The sequence below is a fragment of the Lagopus leucura genome, unplaced genomic scaffold (genome assembly GCF_019238085.1).
Source record: "Lagopus leucura isolate 7727_CA_CO unplaced genomic scaffold, USGS_WTPT01 Super-Scaffold_100027, whole genome shotgun sequence".
Classification (NCBI taxonomy): Eukaryota; Metazoa; Chordata; class Aves; order Galliformes; family Phasianidae; genus Lagopus; species Lagopus leucura.
In genome coordinates, this window is record NW_024962278.1 from 1,902,575 (window position 1) to 1,926,867 (window position 24,293).

The 24,293-nt window shown below is 40.2% G+C and overlaps 1 protein-coding gene across 1 annotated transcript; it reads right to left on the minus strand.

Moving 5' to 3' along the window:
• Positions 1 to 19,766: 19,766 nt before the first annotated feature.
• FOXI1 (forkhead box I1) lies at positions 19,767 to 22,942 on the minus strand. Its single transcript, XM_042880720.1, has 2 exons — positions 22,369 to 22,942; positions 19,767 to 21,400 (listed from the first exon to the last, which is right to left on the minus strand). The coding sequence occupies exons 1-2, from the start codon at positions 22,940 to 22,942 to the stop codon at positions 20,847 to 20,849; spliced, it is 1,128 nt and encodes a 375-aa protein (XP_042736654.1). The 3' UTR covers positions 19,767 to 20,846.
• Positions 22,943 to 24,293: the final 1,351 nt, after the last annotated feature.

Sequence of the window (24,293 nt, forward strand, 5' to 3'; positions counted from 1 at the left end):
GCACCCTACAACCTCCTGAAGGGAGGCTGTGGTGAGGAGGGATTTGGCCTCTTCTCCCAGGCAATGAGTAGGACACGGGGTAATGGCCGCAAGTTGTATCAGAGGAGGTTTAGATTAGACATAAGGAAAAACTTCTCTCAGGGGGCGGTCAGGCACTGGAATGGCTGCCCAGGGAGGTGGTGGAGTCACCATCCCTGGCAGTGATCAAGAGGTGTCTGGATGAGGAGCTGCGTGATGTGGTTTAGTGCTTGTGGTGGCAATGGTGATGAGGAGACGGTTGGACTGGATGATCTTACAGGTCATTTCCAACCTTGTGATTCTATGATTCTATTAAGCTCTCTGCTTCAGCACAAAATTCAGATAGATATTATTCTTAACAGCCTAGGGAAAAAGATGATCTTCAACAGATTGGATTGAATCCCAAAGCATTATTATTACACTAGCCCAAAAGAAAAAATTACACTCAAGAGGGGGATTTTCATCAGCTCAAGTACATATTCTAATGAAGAAAAATGGGGTTTAACTGCTATTGGATAAGTGGATGATAGCAAATGACGTTAGCATGAAGTAACTTTCTCAACTTTTAATGCATTTTTTTTTGTTGATAAGTAACACTTGCTCTCAAAATCAACAAGACAATTAGATGACAAGATAAGCCAAGCTTCCAGATCAGACCTGACTCATGGAAGACAAAGTAGGCCAGGAACCCAGCCCAGTTGTCATATAAACTTGGGTTCAGTTTGGTTTCTGCAACTTTAAATGGAATTTAAACTACCAAAGCTCCTCAAATCAAAAGACTCAAATCAAAACTCAAGACCATGTTTCATATCTGGATTTATAAACTGCATGCTTTCCCTGGATACCTCACCACACCCACAGATTATTTTTAATGCTTTTCTCGTAAAAAGACGACTTCTGTTAAAATATCGAAGGTTGAATCATCTTTAAAGACAGAAGGCAAAGGTACACAGGAAAGCATTAACCCTACTAAGCCAAGGGTCATTCTCAGATTTTTACTGACGTGACACTGGAGAGTTCCTAGCAGAACTCACTAATGAAACCGTTCCTCAGAGTGACACAAGCACGCTGCATTTACAGCCAGAAAAACTGCACGGGTTACCTATCCTTGAATCTAATCTGGAGAACCAAACGCCACAAACCTTCCTTCCCACTGTTCATACTTAGTCTACACACATATACCTGCACTGGATTTTCCCCTCACAGCTTTCTATCCTTGAACTGGAGAATTCAGCATCTTGCTCAACATTCCCTGGATATTATCTCAAGTTACATTACAAATAATTTCAAAAAATTAACGCTGTTGCAGAAGTTTTCTGGTGAGAGCACAGCATTGCTAAGGCACAGGCTCCTGAAAAAAGGCTGAAGAATCACTGGATACGAAGCCAGAGCTCATGCACAATATGAGGTTTGCAGCTTCTGCACTTATTCCCTGAGAGATGGACAGGACAAGGAAGTAGAAGTACTGTGCTGGAGTCTTTCAGGAAGCAGATCTGCTAAATCAGGGGCTGTGTCCAACACAAAACAAAATCTCTCTGAGAAACAAAGGAAGATGTAAAGAGATGAGTGGAAAGGCAGCGTGTCAGCAAAGGAAAGCTCTCCTAGCAGGTGTGTGGGAGTAAGCTGCTGAAAGCCTGAACATGTTGGGCATTTTTGTGCTCTAGAACAGGAGATACTCACGTAATAGTAAGAGAACATTTTGCACTGCATGGAAAGAGGGCTACGCTTCAGTTTTGTAACTTCACTGCTTTTATAGCTGCAGATGTTTAAGGAAACGGGAGATGAGATGGGCAGTAGGAGAGCAGTCTGCCTACCAGGCTTACTGTGCAGATGGAGAGACAGGCACAAAGCTTCAGGCACACAAGTTCAACTTCTCTCTGCATTCCCCTCTTCATTTTTTCTGTTTATGCTGCTTTCCCTAGCAAAAAGTCACAGAAGGATTCTAGTATTAAAATTAAGATTCCAAAATGAACATATTACAGAGATTCCCAACAAAAAATAACAGCCCCAGAGGGGAGAAGTGCAACTCTATGAAATGTGTGCTTCTGAGCAACTGGGCTCTTATTTCTCATTGGAAATCACAGCTACTTGATTCTTTTGGACCACTCTGAAATGATAAACTATATTATTTATCTAATGAAATAATAAAAAAGGTAGACATGACCCCTTTTAAGACTGCAGTGCCATATGTAACCACTTAGTTTGTTATAGAGCTATTTATTCAGTTTAATGTGTGTATTTTGACTGTATACATAACATAAGAACTAGATCTCATGAGTGATACAGGTTTGTTTCTATTTTCAAGGACTAAGGGAATGCTGGCCTCGAAGCTCTCTGTGAACTGTCTGAAAAGGCTTTCTGATGGGATCACAAAAAGCTCAAGGGGAAAAAAGGTCAAAAGAAACAAGTATAAATTTCAGCGAAGACAAAGACTGCATCATCTTTTACATTTCAAGATCCCTATCTGCTCAGAAACTCAATTGCTCAACTTCTAGTTTGCATGTCTTTGACAACCTTCATTGAAATCATATGCAAATACTAAATTTATTACAGTTAGGGGTAACGTGAGATGCTTTCTTATTCATTTAATCAAATCCATCTGTTAATTCCAGAAGATGGTAGCTTTGAATTATATTGGTATTTGCATTAGCAGGAATTGGGAGTAACCTAAGTATGTGGTTACTTCAGTTTTATGGAAGGCTGAGGGTTTTTTTGTTTGTTTTTTACTATTTTGCATATTAAATGTAGACATCTTTAGAATCTTGAAGGAGACTGATGACTTTCTGTTCTTATCACTTGGAGCATGAGAATACTGAGACAGCTGGCCTACCAGCCTGAGTCAATGTAGTTGACTGTACACTGGACATGTATTTCATGCATAAAACCCAGGGAAGACATTTGCAGAATACAGCAGCAGATCTGCTTCACACCGAATATTATTCCTTTTCTCTAAAAGAAGACTGGACTCATACGTGTGTTGTTAGTTAGCAAAATCAGTTGAAAATTGGAAGCAAAGCAGCACTGCCCCTCCATTTACAGCATTATTAAGTTGGCTCAGAAGTACCTCCTAGTTCTTTATTTGATAAACTCAAAATACTGTGAAGCAGTTCGAGCCAAGGTAACACAGTAAAAACAACCACCACAATTCCAGGTCAGCTTGTGAGTGCTCACAGGGAGCTGCACAGCTGCCACATGGCCCAGAGCAGTGCTGGTTACAGCACATGGGCAGCCTGAGGAGATGGGCTACACCCCTGAACGCGCTGCTGCACTTCCATAAGCATTCACTGTGTTCTTTCAATTAACAATACATTTGAAAACCATGAAATGTGTGTGCTTGGAACATTCAATTTGAGAAATTGGAAGAGTACATTCATCTCCCATGACTCCTCTTTCTCGACGTTCTTCTTTATTAAGGTCTCAGCATTTCATGGCCACTGAAGAATTCAAAGAATGCCATTAACCAAGATACCACCCTGCTAATTAAAACTAAATACTCGTTCTGAAAGAATTCCACAGCAGATCACAAGTCTTACACACAGAAACCCTTTTTAAACACAAAATATTAAAGCTTTATATTTTCCAGCTGATACCTCAGCCTTCCTTTTTGCATTTGGATTCTTTGTGCAATAAAACACCAAGATCTTGAGATTGAAGTCTCATCAATATTGTTCCATAGTTTATAAAGCTCAGCTTTCACATTTTGGTCTCAAGAATTTGTTTTCTGCTTTTGAACTATGGCTTTACCTGCCTTTATTACAGGGGACAGAAAAGGGAAGAAAGAAGGAGAGGGCGTAGGGGAGGGAATGAATTGCTGGAATTTACCTTTACTTGAGGCAAGGAAAGAAAAAATATAGAAAGAACAACAGTGGAAAAAAAGCACTAAATCAGTAGCAGACCCCAAACACTCCATCATCCTGAAGTTTACATATTTTATATTTTTATAATTTTCTATTTTTCTTTCTAGACAGAAAACTGGAAATTGCCGTGCAGAATTTTTTTCCCTGGAATCCTGCTCAGTTCCTGAGGACTGGCAGGAAGTCTGAAACATCTTCTGACTATCCAAAATGCTGCTGCGTGACCTCTGAGTAACAAAGCACTTCTATCACAAATATTGCAAATATTTTTGGGATCCTGTCCCTTTGCTTTAGAAGTTTTAGACTTACCTCATACTAACTGTGGAAAAAAAGATTTCTGTCCATTTCCCTGAATACAGGAGAATCACACAGCTCAGAGCTGCAGCATGACTCTTTCAGAAGCAGCTGCTTTTCTCTACTACTTCTTCCATCACACCCAAACATAGCTGTAAAGCAGTAAGTTTCAAAGCAATCCCTGAGGATCACATGCTTTCCTTCCACTGAGCTTTGCTTTACACCCTCATGCTTTTGAACAGCAGTGCCTTATTATCTCCATAATAGTTCTTCACAATGTTATTTAATAGTTCTTCACAATGTTATTTAATGATGCTTACTTTTACACCTAGAGGAAGGGAGCTTGTCAATCATCAGCTGTAAGTGATGAGAAGTACCTCACAGCAGCTGTGAAAACGCAGAGCTTGCTCTGCCTGCACTCATTAGGGCAGCTATGCTACACACCTGGCCTGTGAACTAAGGTACAGAGGTAGGCATGACGTGACACACATAAAGCATTTCCATGTCACTTCCAATACATATGTGTGTTTCAGTTTACATTGAAACAGTACATTACATTACAGTGAGATGAAACAGATATACCCTGTGGTATTCTAGTGATAAGACAGTGTTGTTTGGAACAATACACAAATCTTACGTCCACCTCAGTAGAAGGGACGCTGTAATGACAGTACGTATTGATAAATACAACCACATTTGAGTTATTCACTAAATTGCCACAGAAGATTCCGTTCTGAAGGATTCTACAAGCTTGTCTAGCTTCAAGACTTCAGAAAAGAAAGAGAGTTTGTGAATTAACTAAACACGGAACTCAAAAACTGCACTTCATTTAGAAATCATTTGTAACATTTCATTTAAGAGTTTCTGAAATGAAAGATTACGGACTTCTAGGTTTGGGACATCAGGTTGTAATCTGCAATGAAAACATTTATAAAGTTCAGTGAAATTTAAACGGGTAGCTTTTTATCCCTTCTCCCCCCTTTTTTTTTGTTTTTAAATCCAGAAGATCATCCTTCCAGAGCCACAGACTGGCCATAGCATCAAGTAAGCAGGCTGAAAGGCTGAACTGCTTCATTTGTGTTAGAGATGAAAGCTCAGCTCAGTTAAAGAGACAGGAACAAAATGGTACTTCCTGCACTTTGTCAGAGTAGAAAAGGCTTTTGGCACTGCCCTTCCACAGGCACTCGTGATCTTTCCCATCTAGCAAATCCCTTTACATTTCGATAGCATGGCATTTCAAGGCACGTCAGTTCAGTATGAACACATGTCAATTCAGTATCTCACATCAAAATAAGAAATGTTAGTGCTGTACTAAGCTTTATGCCTTTCTAGGAGGTACAGTAAGATCTAATCCCATATGTGAGACGACTCTTATTAACATGCTAGCCATTAATGTTGAAACAGGCAAACAGACAGCAATAAAGTTTCTTTTCCCTGCATTATGAACCATAGGACTCTATTTTCCACTCCTAGCCTTGCCACAACCCAATGTGCAGCTCTTTAGGCCACAGCATCCACAGTGCTGTAAGTGAAATTATTGCAAAACATGTAATTACCCAGGGCAGCTGGCATTCCTTGCTAATACCTGTTTCAAACTTCTTCGGTACAGTCAGATTTCCAACACCACATTTTCAAGACATCTGGCTCATGCAAACTGAGAGCAAAGAGCTTCCCCACAACACAACAAGGATTCTTTCTGGTTCCTGAGCCTTACACGTCTCTGCAGCCTGTGAAGCCTTTGAAAGACCCTCAATTTAAACTCAAACCAGGAGCTCTAAGTACTGTGACACAGTTCTAAGAAGAGCAGCAGCTGCGCTGCAAAGCACAATTCAAGCCCTCTTCAGCCAATTGCTCTGTAAAAGCAAAGTGGCAACGGTCCATTTCATTAATTCTGTAGACAGAATGTTAACGTTACAACAGCGCATGTCCACAAATGGAGCGCACGCTTTAAGTGAGGCGCTGACTGACCTGGTGGAGGCAGAAGCCCACCTGTTCTTTACCTTACGGAGGACAGGCGCTGCAGAGCCCGGTTCTGCGGGACTGCGGTAGCAGGAAACGTCTCTCCACGTTACATAGCAACACACGTTTGAAGCACTCTGCAAAACGCGTGCGCTCGGTGCTGGTTGACAGGCTTCACGAGGAGCCCTGAGCGGGGCCGGCGCGGCGCTGAGGGGAGCCGGGCGCGAGGAAGGAGCGCGCGGGCGGGCATTGGCGGGAAGGGCGGCGGGGCGCTGAGAGCAGACGGCGGCTCCGCGCTGCGGCTGCGGGGCAGGCCTCGGCACCTCGGGAACCTGGAGCTCCCACAGCGGGATCGCCCTTCTCCTGTCACTGCGAACGGCTCTTGGTCTGGCCTTCCTTGGGTACTGCAGTGACTGAAATACCGCAGTCTTGCTAGAAATTTACAGTAGATCGTTGCAGTTTTTGCTGTTGATACTCCTGGGGTGTTTTGCGTGGTTGCTGCATTTTGTTCTGTGCTTTTGCTCTTTAGGGTCCCTTCCAATCCAAGACATTCTGTGATAAGCAGTTAGATTAGTGCAGTATTCTTAAATGCATACAGGGAGGTGAACACATTGTCCTGGGAACAGATACTAGAGCTGCATCTCTAATACAGATCTGCTTTTACTGATAATGCAAAAAAGGGCTGTTGACCTGGACTTCTTTAGATGCTTCCTGCATTTCTGTAGCAAAAATGCGGGGGGTTTAATAGCTGCAATACGTTATATGTTATCCTCTGTTCCATCTCTCTCATCTGAAGGGCAGATAATATGTTGGCTAACTTTTTTTGGCCTAAAACAAATGATAAACAAGCAACTTTGTGACCCATGGAAATATGAGAGTCCAGGTTGCCTCAAGTGTCTTCCTTCTAGTTTTTAAACACTGTATGTGAAGCAGTAGAAAAGCTGTGGGTATATTTTTTTTGTCAGCTGATGTTACACTGCCAGCAGGCATGCTTTACAGCCTTCACATTTATATGTTGACCTGCTTCTTCAGTAATGCAGCTATAATGCAGTAACACAGTTTAGTTTCTGGCAAACACAGGAACTTAAATCATCAATGCAGCAGGAAAACCTCCCCTAATAATATATTTATGTTGGGCTTTACTAAGCCTGTTTTAACCCTTCTTCAGTTTGCACACAGTGAGTGTTAGACCTTACTTTTCAGTCACATGCTAGATGGTTCTTCCACAGCACATTCTACAGCAGCCATGCTACTATTCTGCTTGCCTCATCTTGTTCATCAGTCACACTTCACTAGGCACAGTAACTTGCATTGCAGTCACATTGAACTTGTAACATCTAAAAAGTGGCCAAAGCTTCCATTGAGAAAGATTTGTGTTTGAAAATAGGTTAGGTATAAAAATGCACAGCAGCTGTCTTCTAACACAAACTTGATATGAAAAAGCAAGAAATTTATAGCAGTACTTACGATCTTTGTTTGCTGATAGACTAGGGATACATTTCTGTAAAGGAAGCAGTAAATATGATGAACAGTGATTTGCATGTGCTTAAAGAAAGGGAACTACTTAATTTTCTTTGTCTTTGACAGATAAACATATTCCTGGCATGCTGCTCATGATTTCTTTATATTTAATTTATTCAAACTACAAACAACAGAAGCATTATTTTTTAACATGCTGACAAGCTGAAGAAGGCCAAAACCAAATCTGAGTTTCCTGAGACTGTTTGGTCTCCAGAAATGTTCAGCAATTGTCAAGGAATGTCAATGAGTGCCATTCAGTTCCATCCCTGTGCTTCATACACACTTCCATGTCAGAGCCATTGCATCAGATTGCCTCTCTGCTGCCTTCTGTCACACACAACACAATTTAATATGGCTGGGAAGGTTCAGCCTTTACCACTATCATAAGAACATCCACCTCTGACATCATGGGCCAACATAATAAAATAGGAGGCATTACTTTCAGAGCAGCCCTCAGAGGAATGGGTTTAAATCATAGAATTGTGAAGGATCAGGAGGGAGTCATGAAGTAGGCACTTTTCTTGTTATGCCTGCTCTGCAGCAGCCTCACCATCTGTTGTTTGGGTCTAAACACTTCAGTCTGACTGTACTTTTCCTGAAATACTGATTTATTTACTTTTTTAAATGATTCTCTTCTTTCTCGGTGCCACTGCAGAACTCAAGCACTTGCAGATAGGCAGACCTGTCTGTGTCGTACCTAAAGTGAATAGCATATTAGCAAAAGCAAATAAACTACTTTCAGCTTACTATTTGTTAACAAGTGTGTTTTTTGCAGCATTGCAGTAAAATACATAGAGTTCCAGAAAAGTATGAGAGCCTTTAAGCTGGATCAACAAACTCACTAGCTGTATCTGGAAGAAATAGCTGGAAGTTTTACGTACTGTATTTTAAAATGCAGATTGGGGGTGCTATGCGTTGTATAGATTACATTCCACATTTAATGAATGACATAAAACAGCTTTTCAAGAAGTATGAGAATCACTGTGCCTTCTCCCACCCTCACTACCCTAAAAACAGCAAGATCCCTGAAGGAGCAAGTGTTGTTCTGCACGGACATGCTGTTTGCAGTTAGTGCAGTTCTGCTGAAGCAGACAGGTAGCTGATTTGGCAAGCTCAGCTCTCTGCTTTGCTTGTTCACTCCGGTCAGATCTAGGCCTAGTCAAAAGTTTGTTTCTATATGTGAACAGCTTCCATTCGCTACAGGTGGTTTATACAAATTACCTTTCTCCTGCAGTGGCTGGTTTCTCTAAAACCAAGGCTATCAGTGGAGCTTTGTGTGCTATAACACTGCAATGCCCTAAGGCATGATTAAGCCATTTGTTTACATATAAACATGTGGCACACTCCACCTGGACCAAGTGTTTGTTTTTGCATAGTTAGCAGATAACAGGGCTGTAAATGTTATTGCTAAATATTATAAACACAGATATATGTCCCGTCCCCCCCCAGTATTGTGTTTTGGGCCTGATTCTCATCTTGATTTTTAGCAATTTTGGGTGGATATAACAGAAACCTGTGACTCACATGTGCATGAACTTAGGATAAAGCTCTGGTTTTCTTTTCAGTAGCATCTATACTACTTGTATCATGTGGTTTGTGGTTGTTTTTCTTTATTAAACTTAATATAAACAATTTATTGTTACAGTATTTTTCAGCCAGATGCAACCATTTATATTTCAATTAACATATTTGTTTTTACTTTGTTCCATTCAATGCCTTATTGTATGTCCATGCTGCATAATGAACACGATATATTTCTGACAGTGTTACAGGAGCAACTACTTCTGTTTCTCTCTATTCTGTTCTGGGTTGTGTGTTGTTGGTTTTTTCTTTCTAAAAATGTCTCTATCTAAAGGGCTGTCAACACAGATACACAGACACAAGGGCTGTTAACACAGATATTTTTTCCCCATTATTTTTCCTTCTGCAGATTCAGAATGTGTCACTCAAGAGAGCAGCTACTGGGGTGTCGACCCTTTATAATGTCTCAAGTTGCCATGTAATAACCCTCAGGAGGTGTATTTCAGTGGTGTGTAAAAGGTGGTATTACAAGATTAATTGCAGCACTATCATGTTCGTAGCATTATCTCTTTTCTATTAATTTACATAATTTCATAAGGTGTAAAATGAAATAAGTCATAGACCAGAAGCTCTTCTTTTCAAAGGAAACCTGAAAATTTTTGCACTGTTAACTCAGAAAAAAGCCCATGCTGTTTTAACATAAGTTGAATTATTTGCTCTGAATGTACCGATGAAGGTTTGAATTTGAATGAGAAAAAAATAATGCATAAATGGGAAAGGCAAAATTATGAGACATTTTTGGATTTGTTTTCAACCTTAAAGTGTGCAAAAATCGATTGAGTTTCCTTTCTTTCCTGAGTGGATGTCAAATTTTGTTTCCAGTTTAGTTGCCAAAAACTAACAGCAGAAGTGCAGTTGCAGTGGTGAGCAGGGATTTGGTCTTGTGTTTGTATTTCTGGACACCAAGAGGCCTCTTTCCATGCATGTTTCCTTTTCATGAACACTACACATATGGGGAAGGGATATTGTGCTTATTTATGTACTGTTATGAATGGAATGTCATTGACTCTAAGACATAAAATGTATTCAAATGTATCTTCTGAAGAATCTATTTCAAGATAGGACAAAAGTAAACATAGTAAATGTAGATTTTGTAATTAAGTTTTTCAATAAATAGTCAACTGATATAAGTAGAAGTAAATTGTTTCAGAAAACAGCATTACAGATTTTAAAGCTTTTCATGATGAAAATCTTGTATAACTAAGAGTACTGTTTGTTTCTGCATGCTTCACTAATTTTCTGCGTTCGAAGATGATTAATATGCATGATCACATGCACATATCTTTCTGTGCTCTGTTTCTTAAGTTCCATGCCTTTGCAGTGGTATAAAAATCATTTGCATGTGCAGTGTCTTCTCATTACTTAGGAGATCTTTGAAAGTACTAAAAACGGCATGGCAACAGGAGCAATGCAGTCAGTGACTACGTGCTACAGGCACTGGGGCATTGAGAATGGAGTTAGGATTGAAGCACCGAGTCAGCCAGCAGGAAGCCTCATCATGAATGTGCTTAATCAACACAGAGTGCACCTGCTTACCACTGCTAATCAAAAGTAACTGCGGAATGATCAGAGCTATTCAAACTCTGTTCCACTGTAAGATGCTTTCTAAGAAAATACTGACAGTGTCTGCTGAGCCTGAAAATCCGTAGAGTGAGGTTAAAATGAGTGTATAAACATGTATGTAAAAATCAGGAGGCTGTAATTTCAAGAGCCACCACAATTTGGTGCGAGTGTACCTGATCAGTGGAAATATGTGTGGACTCTTTTTTGCATGAAAGTTAAGGAGGGATTATTGTTTCTTTAGAAAGCTGCACCAAGAAGGTACATGCTGTAGGTTGTAATCACATGGATAAGGGTCTAAGGCAAAGCTGGATGCTGATATTTCCATAAATACCTTTGATTGCAGCATAGGAAACTGCGTTGTGTTACAATTTTTAATTGAACATGTAATAACCCCTAGTAACAGTAACCTAAAACTGTTGGCAGGCTGCATCCTATGTCCTGCTTGTCCTGTCCATGAGCAGTGTTCAAAAGTAAGAATACAGCTGACAAAGCATGATTTTTTTAAAGCTGCCTGAAGTAATTACATAATTGCTGTAAGAAATTGTTTCCACTGAGGTTGTACCAAGCAAATGGACTCTGTGGATTCATTTACCTGAACTGAGTTGCTGTGCCAACTTCAAGCCCATCTTCTGTTTCAGCCCCCTTCAACACAAGCCAGACCGGTGCCTCTGGAGAGAGAGAAATACAATTTTTTAGTTGTATATTCACATTTATATTCAGGAAGAACAATTTCTATGAAAAGCTATTCAATTCTCTTCCAACACAGTCTTCCACTTGCTGCACAAAGTACTGCTCCGTGCACTAAATCCTCCCACTGATTATAAGAATTTGCAAAGTACTGAGAGAAGCCAGGGTAAAATACACACCTTGTTTTCTGTTCTGTTTTCTATTTTCCTTACCAGGAAGACACTGAAGCAGCATGCACAACAGACAGCACACTGTTGCTTACCTCATAACTCTCATATAAATTCAAGAGTGTTTATCACTTGCTTACCTGCTTTACCCCGCTATTCAAAACCAGGCCATACCCCTCTGCAGAATTCACTGCATACAGCAGTACACAGACCTTTCTATTTTGCACAACTGCCCAATGAAATGCAATATTAAAACTCCCTATAAATGTAAGGTGAAAAATGCCCTTTCCAAGTGTAATCTGCAAGCCCAAACTAATTATCAGATGAATTATCTCAATAACTACACTGTAAAATGTAGTAATGTTGATCACAGATAAAAATAATGACTCCCCCTGCCTCTACCAAACACACGTGCATGTGAGGAGCTCTACAAGTCACGCAGAAACCACTGCAACATTTAATGTCCGGTAACCACAGGAGGTAGCTAATACCTCTGCTGTGATCTTGTGTCTGATCTGTGTGTCCCACATAAAATGGAAATTTGGAAAATTCACAGACATTTTGCTGACTTGCCAGTGCTCTCAATTCACATCACAGGGTTTATGTCACTCTTGTGACTGTTATGTCTGTTGGTGTTTCTCCCCTTCGCTGTTATTTTGGATAACAGGCCATTCCAGCCATCATCTGCCCCAGATGGCAACAGTGACTCAAAGGATTAATCTGACTGCAAGTGATAGCTTCTGATTCATTCATATTCTAGGGAATTTTCATGCTTTTCATGATCACATATATATATATATATATTTTTTTTTATTTTTTTTTAAGTAGATCCAGGCTATGCTATCCACAGCCTGCTTGACTCCTTCATTTTCATATTATCAGTTATCATCAATAGGTTTTTCTAGAGCTGTGACCTTATTTTTTCCCCTGCTGCTCAAGGTTAGGAATGTTAAATACACTTTGTTGGAGGAAAAATGTCCTGATTGAGAATATTCTGTAGGCTTTCAAACTTAAGAGACGCCTCACAACTTGCCAGGGAATAAAAGAACACGCCTCTTTGCATGTTTATTTGCATAAATGAAATCCCCAAACATATAATTTTTCAATCATTGCTTTAAATAGCAAGCATTCTGTACAAAAAATAGAAATGTCATAGTGCAAGCAGCCTGCAGGTGCCCTGCACTGTCACTGACCCTTGCTCATATGGAGAAGGTTTCAGGTTGTCATGCTGTTTGGCTCCATCATATCAAAAATAGCGAAGGATACACATGATATAGCAGGAAAACAATGACTTGTCTCCATGCTTGCTTATCTTATCATGTATTTACTTACAGTGAATAGAGACAGTATTACGTAAATCCAGATTTGGGGAGTATCTCTCTCCATAATTATCCACAGTTATCTCATCTTTGTTACTTCCAAGTAGAACAAGAGATGGTTTTGTGGTTCTGGAAAAAAGGTCAAGCTTTGTGAACTTTGCATTTTCCATGGGAGCATGAGGGATCAATAAAACTTAATGCAACAGTCAAATAATTGAAAAAAACACCTGTTTAGTAATGAGGTCATATGTGAGATAACATTATCAGTACTCTCCACAGTACTATACATATAATACAGCATATTATACTATCATACTTATATATAGTCTTATTACAGACATCCTTCGTAGTTCTAGTTCTGTATGCTGTCCTCCAGAGAGCTCTGATAGCAGACAGCTTGCAGTGCAGCACGAAGTACTTTCTCACAGAAACATTCATGTAGGTGTGCTGGTTTAGAGCTATTCGAGATCCGAGGATTTGAGTTGTGCAGGCCTAAAGCAGGGAAAGCTCTTAGAATACTTGCATTTTCAGCTGAAGCCACCCTGTCCCCAGCAAAGCAATAGGTGGGGAGCAGGAGTAAACATCAAACCCCACATCCTTTCTCCTCCCCTTCCTTGCAAGAATCATGCTAGACTTTTTTTGGTTTTTTTTTTTTGTTTGTTTGCTTGTTTTGTTTTTTTTTTTGACTGAAAGTAAAGCCAATAACTTGAGATCTGCCTGCTTGCAGTGATACAGTAAAATGCACATATACCTTGTGCACAAATAATGGTTTGAGTCTAGTTGGATGATGGCACTATTAACATTAAATAACCAGGTTCCCAGCTGTCAGGGAAGAAAGATAGCAGTTCATTTTCTTTGAACTTATTGCATTCTTAGCATTCTTTCCATAAATCATTTAATAGCTGCCCTCTTCATAGGAAAATGTGTAGCTGAAGCTAAATGTTTTTTTTCCTTTCTTCACTTTTTCATTGGAGGGAAACATAGTAAATTAATCTGATTTGCATGCAAGTTTGCATACACAAAGCTCTTGGCACGAAATTGCAAACAATAGGCTGTTTGTGTCAGAACACATTGTTCAAGCAGCATAAAAAGTAGCTACTGAAATATAAGGCACATCAGTATTACCCCCCTGCTCTGTAGTACCAGTACTGTGCCACAACAAATCCACACCTCCAAAGGCAAAGAAATAAACTCAGTAGCTTTGTATCTCTGCTTGTGCTGGACTCTAAGTAACATCCACAGTTTTGTGGAGCATCCTAACAAGAGGACAGTTCTGATTTCTAGATGAAACTGCATGCAGAACAAATAAAAAGCCCTGATACACAAATATTGTTCCTCCTCTTGTTCCTCCTTCCAGCATGCTGCCTGGAAACATACATCAGTTCACTTATGGACATAATTAGCTGCTATCCATGTAACACTGCCATGAAACTTCTAGCATTACAGCATGGAGCAGATGCTCCTGCATCTGGTGGCATGCAGGATTAAAAGTGTCTTATTAATCCAGCTGGACACCCTTAGATCATAAATTACATAGGCACAGTATTAAATGTGGGGATACACTCTCCTTACATGGCATGTAATTACAGCACAGCTTCTGAGTGCTCTTCATGGAATCTATCAGCACACCAAAGGCTAGCTCTGCTTACCTCTTGGAAAACACATGCAGAGTTTGATGACAACACTGTCATTGTGCCTGCTCACCTTACTCATCTTCTGGAATCTGTCAGAGGAACAGAAGCAAGAACAACAAATTCTGTGAAGAACTGATAACTAGGAGGCAAGAGGAGCAATTTTTGGCTGGAGAAGATTAAATGGAAGCATTAGTAACAGTTTAAGGCAGTTAACTAAACTATGCACGCCTACCAGTTGAGGGATATTGCTGAAAAGCTTTGTTGCATGTTGTGTATTCCACAGGGAAAGCACATTAAAAATAAACAAACAAGTGATAGCAAATAACATTAAGAGCAGAAAGCTTCTGTCATCCTAGGATTATGCTGCTCCCTTCAGTTGTCTTGGAGACAAGAGCATGAGAGAGGTTCTGACACCCTCACACTGGCGTACTCTGCAGGGTGACATGCATCAGGCAGTACTGGTTTAAACCGATAAGGAGCTGAGTTCTCCTGTTTCAATTTTAACAGAGATGAATTGACATCCTTGGTACTTTGTGAGACTGCTCCATGAGGGATTATTTCAGGAATTTTTTACGAAGAAACAATAAACAGCTTTTTGCCAACTAACTTATATAGGAAATGAGTAGCATGCAGGCTAGAAATGAAGATTAACTACTTAAAGAGTTTGCATGACTGTTTGTCTTGCTTCTTAAGTAGCAACAGAGAACCACTGATGGAAGATATGCTGGAAGTACCCACAGAACTGGTTGCATAGTCTACAGCAGTGAAATTTGGAGAGGAATATTTTTGGATTTAAAAAGAGTAAAGACAAGGTGAGGAGTAAAGGAAAATTCGTATTGCAATTTAGCAAATACAAAATACAAAAAATTGTTTCTGGAGGGGTAGTCTGAAAGTTAATTTGCACAACTTATCAGAAGGCTGTATATTGTGTAAGTCCACTCAAGAAGGATTCTTTGTGTAGATGAAAGTTCTTAAACTAGGTTTACACCATAAAGAAGAAAAACTGAAGTGTCTTTCTGTCCAGGTACTCAGAGCCATGGAGGTTTCTAGCACATGACAAGTACCAGCTGTGATAGAGTTAACAGCAGTACCTCCATGGCTACAGCAGCACAGATTCTTGTAGTTGTCAACACTTACAGCTCAGAAAGATGAAGGTTACTAGTGACCAACTGCACGTTCTTATTCAGACTTCATACATCTTAAAGTATGAAGACTTTGGCGAAAGAGCAACATAGCTCTGAGCAGCTCTCCTCAAATTCAATTGGAAGGAGTTGCAAGAATTGCTGTGAAGTGCTGTTAGCTGGCAGTGTCATGAATTGGCAGTGCTACTGGGAAGAAGTTTGTTATTTTACTCACCTGCGAACATTTTCACATGAAGCAACAAAGAAACTATTGACTAAACTGCTAAACAGTGAAGAATTTCATAATGTATCCCATCATGAGAAAAAAGTCAGTGCACTGTAATTCAGAATACACTTGGCAAAGTGCCTGTTGCTGTTTGTCAGAGAAATAAATTCTGGCAGCACTTTAATTTTATTTTCATTTAGAGATACCTGTGCTACACATCTTGGTGTCATCTTGGAACAAGGAGTAGCATTTAATCTCTTACTGGTTATCAATATTGGGATGCCAGGCAGTTCAGAGTTCTACAGTTAAACACAAACTTTAAAGCTCACTGAGGTAAAGGTTTTCTCAAGTTGGTCTCTCTTTGCTTCTTTTCCACTTAATAAGAACACTGCAGTATGTTTGGTAAGACAGTGAATGAAACCTAAGGTATTTATAATTCCTTTTTTTCATATATTTTGCACAGCATTGTGCAGTCTCTTTTTCTAATACCTGTTACTAGATAAGCAAAGAACTAAGAAGCTGTACTATAATTGGAAAACTAGGTAAACAGTCACCAGACATATTTGTCTTCCTATTTGTTTACCAAGCACTGAAAGAGTGTTCCTGAGTCTGTATCATTTCAGATTTCTGATGTGTGCTTTAGAAGTCTCCCATTGTTTACAGAAAGCAATAGCTATAGCAGTTTTTTCCCCTTTCATAGAATGGTTTCACAGGGCAGTGTGAACTAGCTTTCACTTGATGAAGGAAGGTTCTGTCCACCAGCCTTTCAGTCAAGCACAAATATGATGCACCTGTCCATTAATTTCTCTCTTCATAATCCCCCCAGACCAGATGCAGCATGGGCTATTTAGGTTAGTGTTAGCAGTTATCAGTAGCAAGTTTCTTGAGCCTGGTTCATTTTGACTGACTCAAAGGAAGGAGAGAGTACTTAAGCATTTGTGTAGACACAGTTATCAAGATCTAAAGTGCATTAACCACCTACATGAAGGGGTGATCAGAGGCAGAAAAATCACGTGCAACCAGAAGAGTGTGTGCTTCAAAGTGAATGTTAAATTTTGTGTTCATAACATATGCAAACCAGTACCATTAATAAAGTAGATGCCAGTACCGAATGATCTTTGACTACTTTGCCTAATCCAGCTGAAAGCTGCACAACAAACTCAGCCTTTAAAACAATTATGAAGCACAGAGTAAATTGCCACCAAGATTAATTACATTTCCTGCATGCTGATGGTAACATGAGATTTGGCTGATCTCATTGTTAACAGCTCTCCATTCCTCATCGTTATGGCAAACTATCACCAGTGTTGCTCCTTTCTTCAGAGGCCTCTTCTCCTACGCTGTCTACAATTATCTGATTATCTGATCAATGACCTGGTTTGGATTTGGCAGATGAGCGAGTCTCTGATTTGCATTACCTCATGGCTTCATTTCATTTAGATCTACTAGACTGCCTTTTTTTTTTAAATGTTTACCAAGATTGTTGATTATAAAACATTTTTTCTGCTACATACATCAAGTTGTAGGTGGGGCTCCACTTGGACTGCTGGGGAATGGCACTGCTGGACTCTAGGGTTTGCAGTTGATCCCATAACAAGGTGAACAACACTTTCTATGGGAAACCTCATTGCCCAGATTTCTGCTGTGAAGCCCCAAATCTTTAACATGATTTGCAGCTCAAGTCTATAATGAAAACGTGGAAATGAGAACTAATATTAGAGCAAACTAGAGCTGAAGTGTTGCAGATTGCAGATTCTCCTGCTGCAAATACAGAACACAGAACCATGAAACTGCAATAAGAATCCAGGGAAAGTGTTTCTACCAAGGTGAATGAAGATGAAACTGCACAAGTGGTTCAGCAGCTAATCTTTGGTATAGCTCAACTATACCTCAACTATGAGCCTATTTCTCATTACTCAAAGCACACTGTCTGCCACAGAAGGCTTCTGTCTTTGCAGAAGTTTTGTGATGACAGAAGGAGGGGAAGTAGGAACCTGTTCTGACCACTTCACGTCTGGCTGTGGTTTTGGTGGGACAGGAGCAACCTTTAACAGCTAACATTTATACCAGGAACAAGTGATTGAAGAATCAAGGAACACAGTGCCCACATTGGAATGTGAAGATAGCTGCATTTCAAAACAAAACACAATAAGAAAATAACAATCAATCAATCAGGAATCATCACAGACCAAACTAATGAGAGTCATTGAAGCCCAGATTATATTTTCAAGCAGCACCAATCAGTAAATGTTTGTATGATAGCATGTAACAATACATGTTGGTAATATAGTGTAGTTAAAAACAACAACAAAGACAAAAACACTAAAGAAAAACAACAGTAGAGATGCTTTTCATTCCAAACACGTAATTACCATACTGGCAAAATACATGAATAGGAACATTACCTTAAGAAGACCAGTGCTGCTGCTCATACAAGCACAGCAGTTTCCTTGCAGGTGCTAGACTGATGTGCAGTAGCTCCAGGAACCTATCAGTGTGACTGGTCATCAAAATCAATTCCCTATGGAAAAAAAAAAAAAAAAAAGCAAAAATAAAGAAGAATGTTTATAGCTTTTGTTACAAAGATTTGTGCTTTTAGGAATAATAGTTCATGTGTGCCATGCAGGTGTTTTTCCATTCCTTCCTTGAACAGCAGGTTCATCACCAGAGTTGGTGCATATCAACCTAGCTGGAGGGTCATTGGAGAGCTAACTGACCCCTGCACGTAGGGCACCCAGTAGGAAAAATACCTCTGCCTATGAAGAACCAGTATGTTAGAAGTACTTCCTCACTACTTAGAGGCCAAAAGGGGTATTTGCTTAACGGCGTCTGGGAAGCAATGAGGCCCAAAGTCTTGTCCTGTTGGAAGCACACATTAAATGCAACACAAAGTGACAAAGGAGCTGCTTCCTACTGTCTGCTATTGTTCAGCAATATCATTCTGCTTCGCACAGTTCACATCTTCTTTTTCCCACACTTCTGATCCGTAAGTCTACAACAGAACATTTTACAGGTAAGGAGCAAAGAAATCAATTTCCTGTTCTCTGAACTGCGTACTCCACAGGAGTTGCAGTTTGGGGCAGTCTGTTGCATTTTTACTGGATCCCACACGTAACAGTGCTGACTCAATGCACTTCTCAGTTGTCACATGAGCAAGCCTCTGCAACAACTGCTGCTGGCTGCTGACTTGCAGGGCACTGTAGGGCTCATCTGGGCTGGTACTCGTGGAATGGCTGTAAAATCCAGAGGGTGGAGGCTACAGCTCAGGCCTCAGTACAGCCTGACTTCAGAAGAACTTACAGTCATGGCAGAAGGGCACTGCCAGAAGGTTATTTTATGTTGTTATTTGAGCTGTTAGCCACGGACGGAAGTTTCAGCTTCCAAATGAGAACTCATAATATTGAGTGAGCTCAGTGAACAGTCATAAGGACAACATGATAAATGAGAATGTAGAAATGATTGCAGTCACTCTTTGGCTAATTAGCATGTGAAAATACAGTCTGGTTTCTGAAATGATTGGCACCACTTAGCTCCAAGAGGGCAACTGGAAGGATTATTTTTCTTTAGTGAAAGTATTTTGCATAATAGCAGCCAACTGTATTCCCCAGGCATGCAAAGTTTGGTTCACTAGACATATACTGTCTCACTTTCTGACCTTACCTGAATATTTCACTAGGTTTTCCACAAGCTAACAGCACAAGTCAAACTATTAAGGAGGCTTTTAAAGATGTAAGAAATATAGTACACACACATTCTTATATACAAATTCTTTATTAAAAATGCTTCTGGGATGGCCTGTAACAAAACTGTATCCATCCAGAGTTAAAAACAAGAAATCAAGACAAAGCAGTAGCTATTACAGTGCATTAATATGTTTTCCATCATTCTGGAAGTCTGATCAGTGCACAGCAGTGTAAAAGTAAATACCAGTAAAACGTGGTGCCTGCATATGTTGCAGGCTCTACAGTCTGAGGTATTATTTTACATAAGTATGAAACTTGATTCAATTATTGGTTTGAAAAAACTTCATTTATTTTAATTTTTGTTTGTGGTTACAGTAGAATATAAAAAAATAAGAATTATTCCTAATATTTACACAATGACAAAACAATTGCATGGACTTTGTTACAAAAAGAAAGAAAATATGTAGTACAGAGACGTTTGCCACAAAATTTGACCCTGTACTCAGAATTTGAAACACAAAGATCCGATTGCACCAGCAGAAGGCAACTCCATGTTTTGTTATGCTTTGTTTCAGTTTCAAAATGAATGTTGTGTCCTTGATTATGCTAGCCTGCTTCACAACCACATTCCCCTTAGGGGTGAAACAGCATCAGAGTTGAGGCAACGTATGCTCTAGTGTTAGAGAAATTTAAAGAGGGCATTCACTCATCCCTGCTAGTTATTACTCACTATGCAGTTGTTTTTGCTGTAGATCCTTCAGTGTCTCAGAATAGCTTTGTCCAAATAAGAACATACCAAGAATCTCTAGTACAGACAGCCTATATGAGCAAGAGAGGTAATTTACAGATATAGCCAAATACATATTAGTGCTTTAAAAGCATCATAGCAAAGTTAGTACCTTGCCAGAAGGTTACATTCCTAAGGCGAACAGTAATTCCTCTCAAGGATCTCCATAGGGGCCATGGTTGGCAGCAGTACAGACACAACCTCCAGCAGACCTCTTCACTATTCTTGCTGTTAAAATCTCTCCATGTTTATATGGAGCTGCCAAATGTGGAGTGCTTGTGACTTGAGTAAGCGTAACAGCTAAAACGTTTGGGGCTGTCAGAAGGTAGGACACAATGCAGGTCCTAGAGATAACAGACTAACAGTAATCATCCACCCACCGGTCACTCCCTCTCATAAATAGCTATATTTTGATGTCTTAAGATCTCTTATTTAAACCTCCGTCCCCTCCCTGGAAAACAGAGTGTTATTTGTGCTGATACTGCTGTAAAAATGGCTGTTAAACTGGTTGAGCACTGAGTTGCTATAGCCGAGGTGACTGGGAGGCATAGAATTGGACCACTCTCCCACACCATGACTGGGGACATTAGAGAGCGGAGAGTAGGAATTTAAGCCTACCATATTCTGTCCCATTTTGTCAGTGGGTTCAGCATTAAGTCCCAATGGCACTGAGCGGCCCACTGAATTAGAGCCGTTAACGTATGCAGTCATACTGGAAATGAAATTACTAAGGCACGGACTGCTGGAAGATGGAGGCGGAGATCCTTTATCGGGTGGATTGTCAGTCCCAGATGATGAGTTTTCCAAAAGATCCTGATGCTCTACAGCTTTGGGGCTGCCAGTCAAGGCACTGTCCTCGGATTTCTCTGATGTAAGATGGGCAGAACTAGCCCCAATATCTGATTTCCTTTTCCTCTTCCTGCGAAAGTTGCCATTGTCAAACATCTTCTCACAGTTTGGGTCCAGAGTCCAGTAATTCCCTTTTCCTGTCAAGGATGGACAAACACATTTTCACTTTTAAAATATGCCTGCAGTCAGCAAAGAACAGTTTTCTTTGATTTTTCAATTTTATTTTCATAGAAACAGAAAATTTGCATGAGCAAAAAATACACGTTTTGTAACCACACAAAAGCACAAGTCTTCTTTTTTTGAAAAAATAATTTTTCCCATAAGTTTTTCCACATAAGTTTTCCCCCATGTCCTGTAGCCTTGACTCTACACACAGCTAGAACTACAACTGGAGCCTCTAGAAAGACTTGTTAGTTTTGCTTTTTGTTTTTCTTGGTGGGGGAATGAGGTTTTCACTAGATAACTGGTCCTCCAAATTTACAGCAATAAGTAATCAAATCCAACAATGGGTTGCTCCTGCAGATTCAGTGGAGTAGGATAGTTTACCAATGAGACAGAAGCACATTTTTGGCTCTCTCTGGAAACACAATCGAGTGCCTTTAATGTCCCAAAAGGTTCTCAATGGCTACTGACAGGAAAGAAAAAAAAAAGGAAGAAGAATCTGATGACATTTCACCAGTGGGTTGGAAACAGCCAAAGTGAGATTCCAAGCAAAACACTACTTGAAATAAAACAAAAGCAGCCTGCTCTCCTTGTGATAATTACTGTTGACTCCCTAAAGCTACTGGACTGCTGTGACTAGTCTGAATTTTCTTTATCCTCTTTCTATGAGTCCTCAGTTAAGTTTGATATAATTCATACATGTTACACCAAATGATTTCTGAATATGACTTCCTCAGGCTGCTCCTGTGCTTGGTTCTGAGGAAGATTTAGAGCGTTAAAGAATCTCTTTCTTTACAGAGATTTGATAAAGAATATTGAATCGGAACTCAGCTATGCATGCTTGCCTTCTAGTGCAGCCCTGTGAAAAAAGAGAAGCTACTATGTGTATTAGATTAATCACGTTTAAATAGAGAGGAGAAAGGTGGGGGGAAGGTATATATACCTGGATCATCTTCATCTCTAGGCACCTTCTTGAAGCAATCGTTGAGAGACAAGTTGTGCCGAATTGAGTTCTGCCAGCCAGCTTTGCTTTTGTTGTAAAATGGGAAGTTGTCAGCCACGTACTGGTAGATCTGACTGAGAGTCAACCTCTTTTCTGGTGCTCCATGGATAGCCATGGCAATAAGTGCAGAGTAGGAGTAAGGTGGTCTAACCAACTTCATAAGCTCTTCTTGGGATGGGAGAGGAAGCCAGCCAAGATCAGTTCCTCCCAAGCCGTGCATGTTAGGCAGGAGCTGCCTTTGCATCCCATAAGACTGAGGAATGAAAGGACTGGCATTGGATCCCGGGAGATACGGTGGTGGAGTAATGGAAGGTCCGTTTAGCCAGAGGTAAGGATTGGGTGTGCTGTTGTAGTCCGTTGTCTCAAAGGTGCTCGGTCGCTGCGGACTGGGAATATTCTGTGGATGGAAGAAGTTCTCATAGTAGATATTCATTTCTGGAGGCTCTTGACCAATATTTGGAAATTGTGGGCTGCAGCGTGGTGGAGAGTGCGTTTGTGGATCAAAGGAGCTCATGCTCTAACACAGGCAGCTGATAAGTTATGACACACCTGTGCTAGTGCTCCTTTCCTGAGACAGGTGCATCACCTGTGCCCTTCCCTACTTACTTATGCACCTGTAAGTGTTTTGGCTTGGACTGCAGGCTCCGCCCCATGGCCCTGAGTGGCTGCAGATTAGGATGATATCCCTTTTGGAATGCTGGCAGTCCCAGCCAGTCATTGATGTTACATCAACCAAACGTGAAATTTACAACTGTTTATCTTCTAAAATGAACAAAGGAATTTTCCACTAATGTGAAGCACATAAAGAAAGCCTGAGGTACCTTGAAGTCACAACCCCTAATCAGACATCCACCTCTTTTTACCTTTTACACCAAAGATTTAGCGTGTAGTTTTTGTTTCTTTTTAAATAAAAGCAGTTTTGTTCTCTTGCTGGTAACACTTAATAGAGCAAAAGCTATTGTCATTTGTCAATGAAACAGCAGGCATACTTGAAAAGAAAAGAAAAAAGAAAGGAAAGGAAAGGAAAGGGCAAAGAAAGGGAAAGAAAAGGGAAAGAAAAGGGAAAGAAAAGGGAAAGAAAAGGGAAAGAAGAGAAAAGGTCAGACCTCCTTTTCCTTCTGTAACTTTAATTGCAACTTCCTTGTACTTCCCCCTAGGCAATCTCAGTACTAGAGGCAAATTCTGCAACAGGGTACTCACGTGGGTAATCTTATTGATGTAAATGGATTAATCTTATGAGAAAAAAAAGCAATCAAGCTTAATAATCAAACCTTTCATTAGAGCTTAAAAAGGTGAACGAAATGGGAAATCTTTTTGTTTTTTTTTTTGTTTTTTTTTTTTGGCTGCTTCCTCTTTGCTGCAGGACTGGTACAAAAAGTCACAAAAGCACTTAGCAGAATTTCCAAGGAGGAAAAGATGTAATGATTTTCTCAGCTAATTTCCAACTTTGTTTGTAACTACGCAGACAAAAGTAGGTTCCTAAAAAAAAGCAGTAAGTAACAGCCAAAAACCTCCAGCCTTGCATGGCACCCAGCATTTACAAATAAGAAAAAGCAGAGCTGCAACCTCATTAACATCTGCCTCAGAAGGAGGGCAGCTCTTAGACTGTACAACTGCACAGAATGCTCCACTGTCGTTAAAAGCATACCTGCAGCTCTCCTCAGACAACAGAAGTGATATTTGTGGGCTCCTTTTCTGAATCTAAGTGTACACACATACATATGTTTGGAACCTGACTCAGCCTCAGTAACTTGTGCGATTAAACTCCCCAAATGGCAAGAAAGTCTGTAAGATAGTTCTAGTCCCATAGATTCTGCAGAAATGTGAGCTTTGATCTGTAGGTTTGAATCCTTGGCTGAACCAAG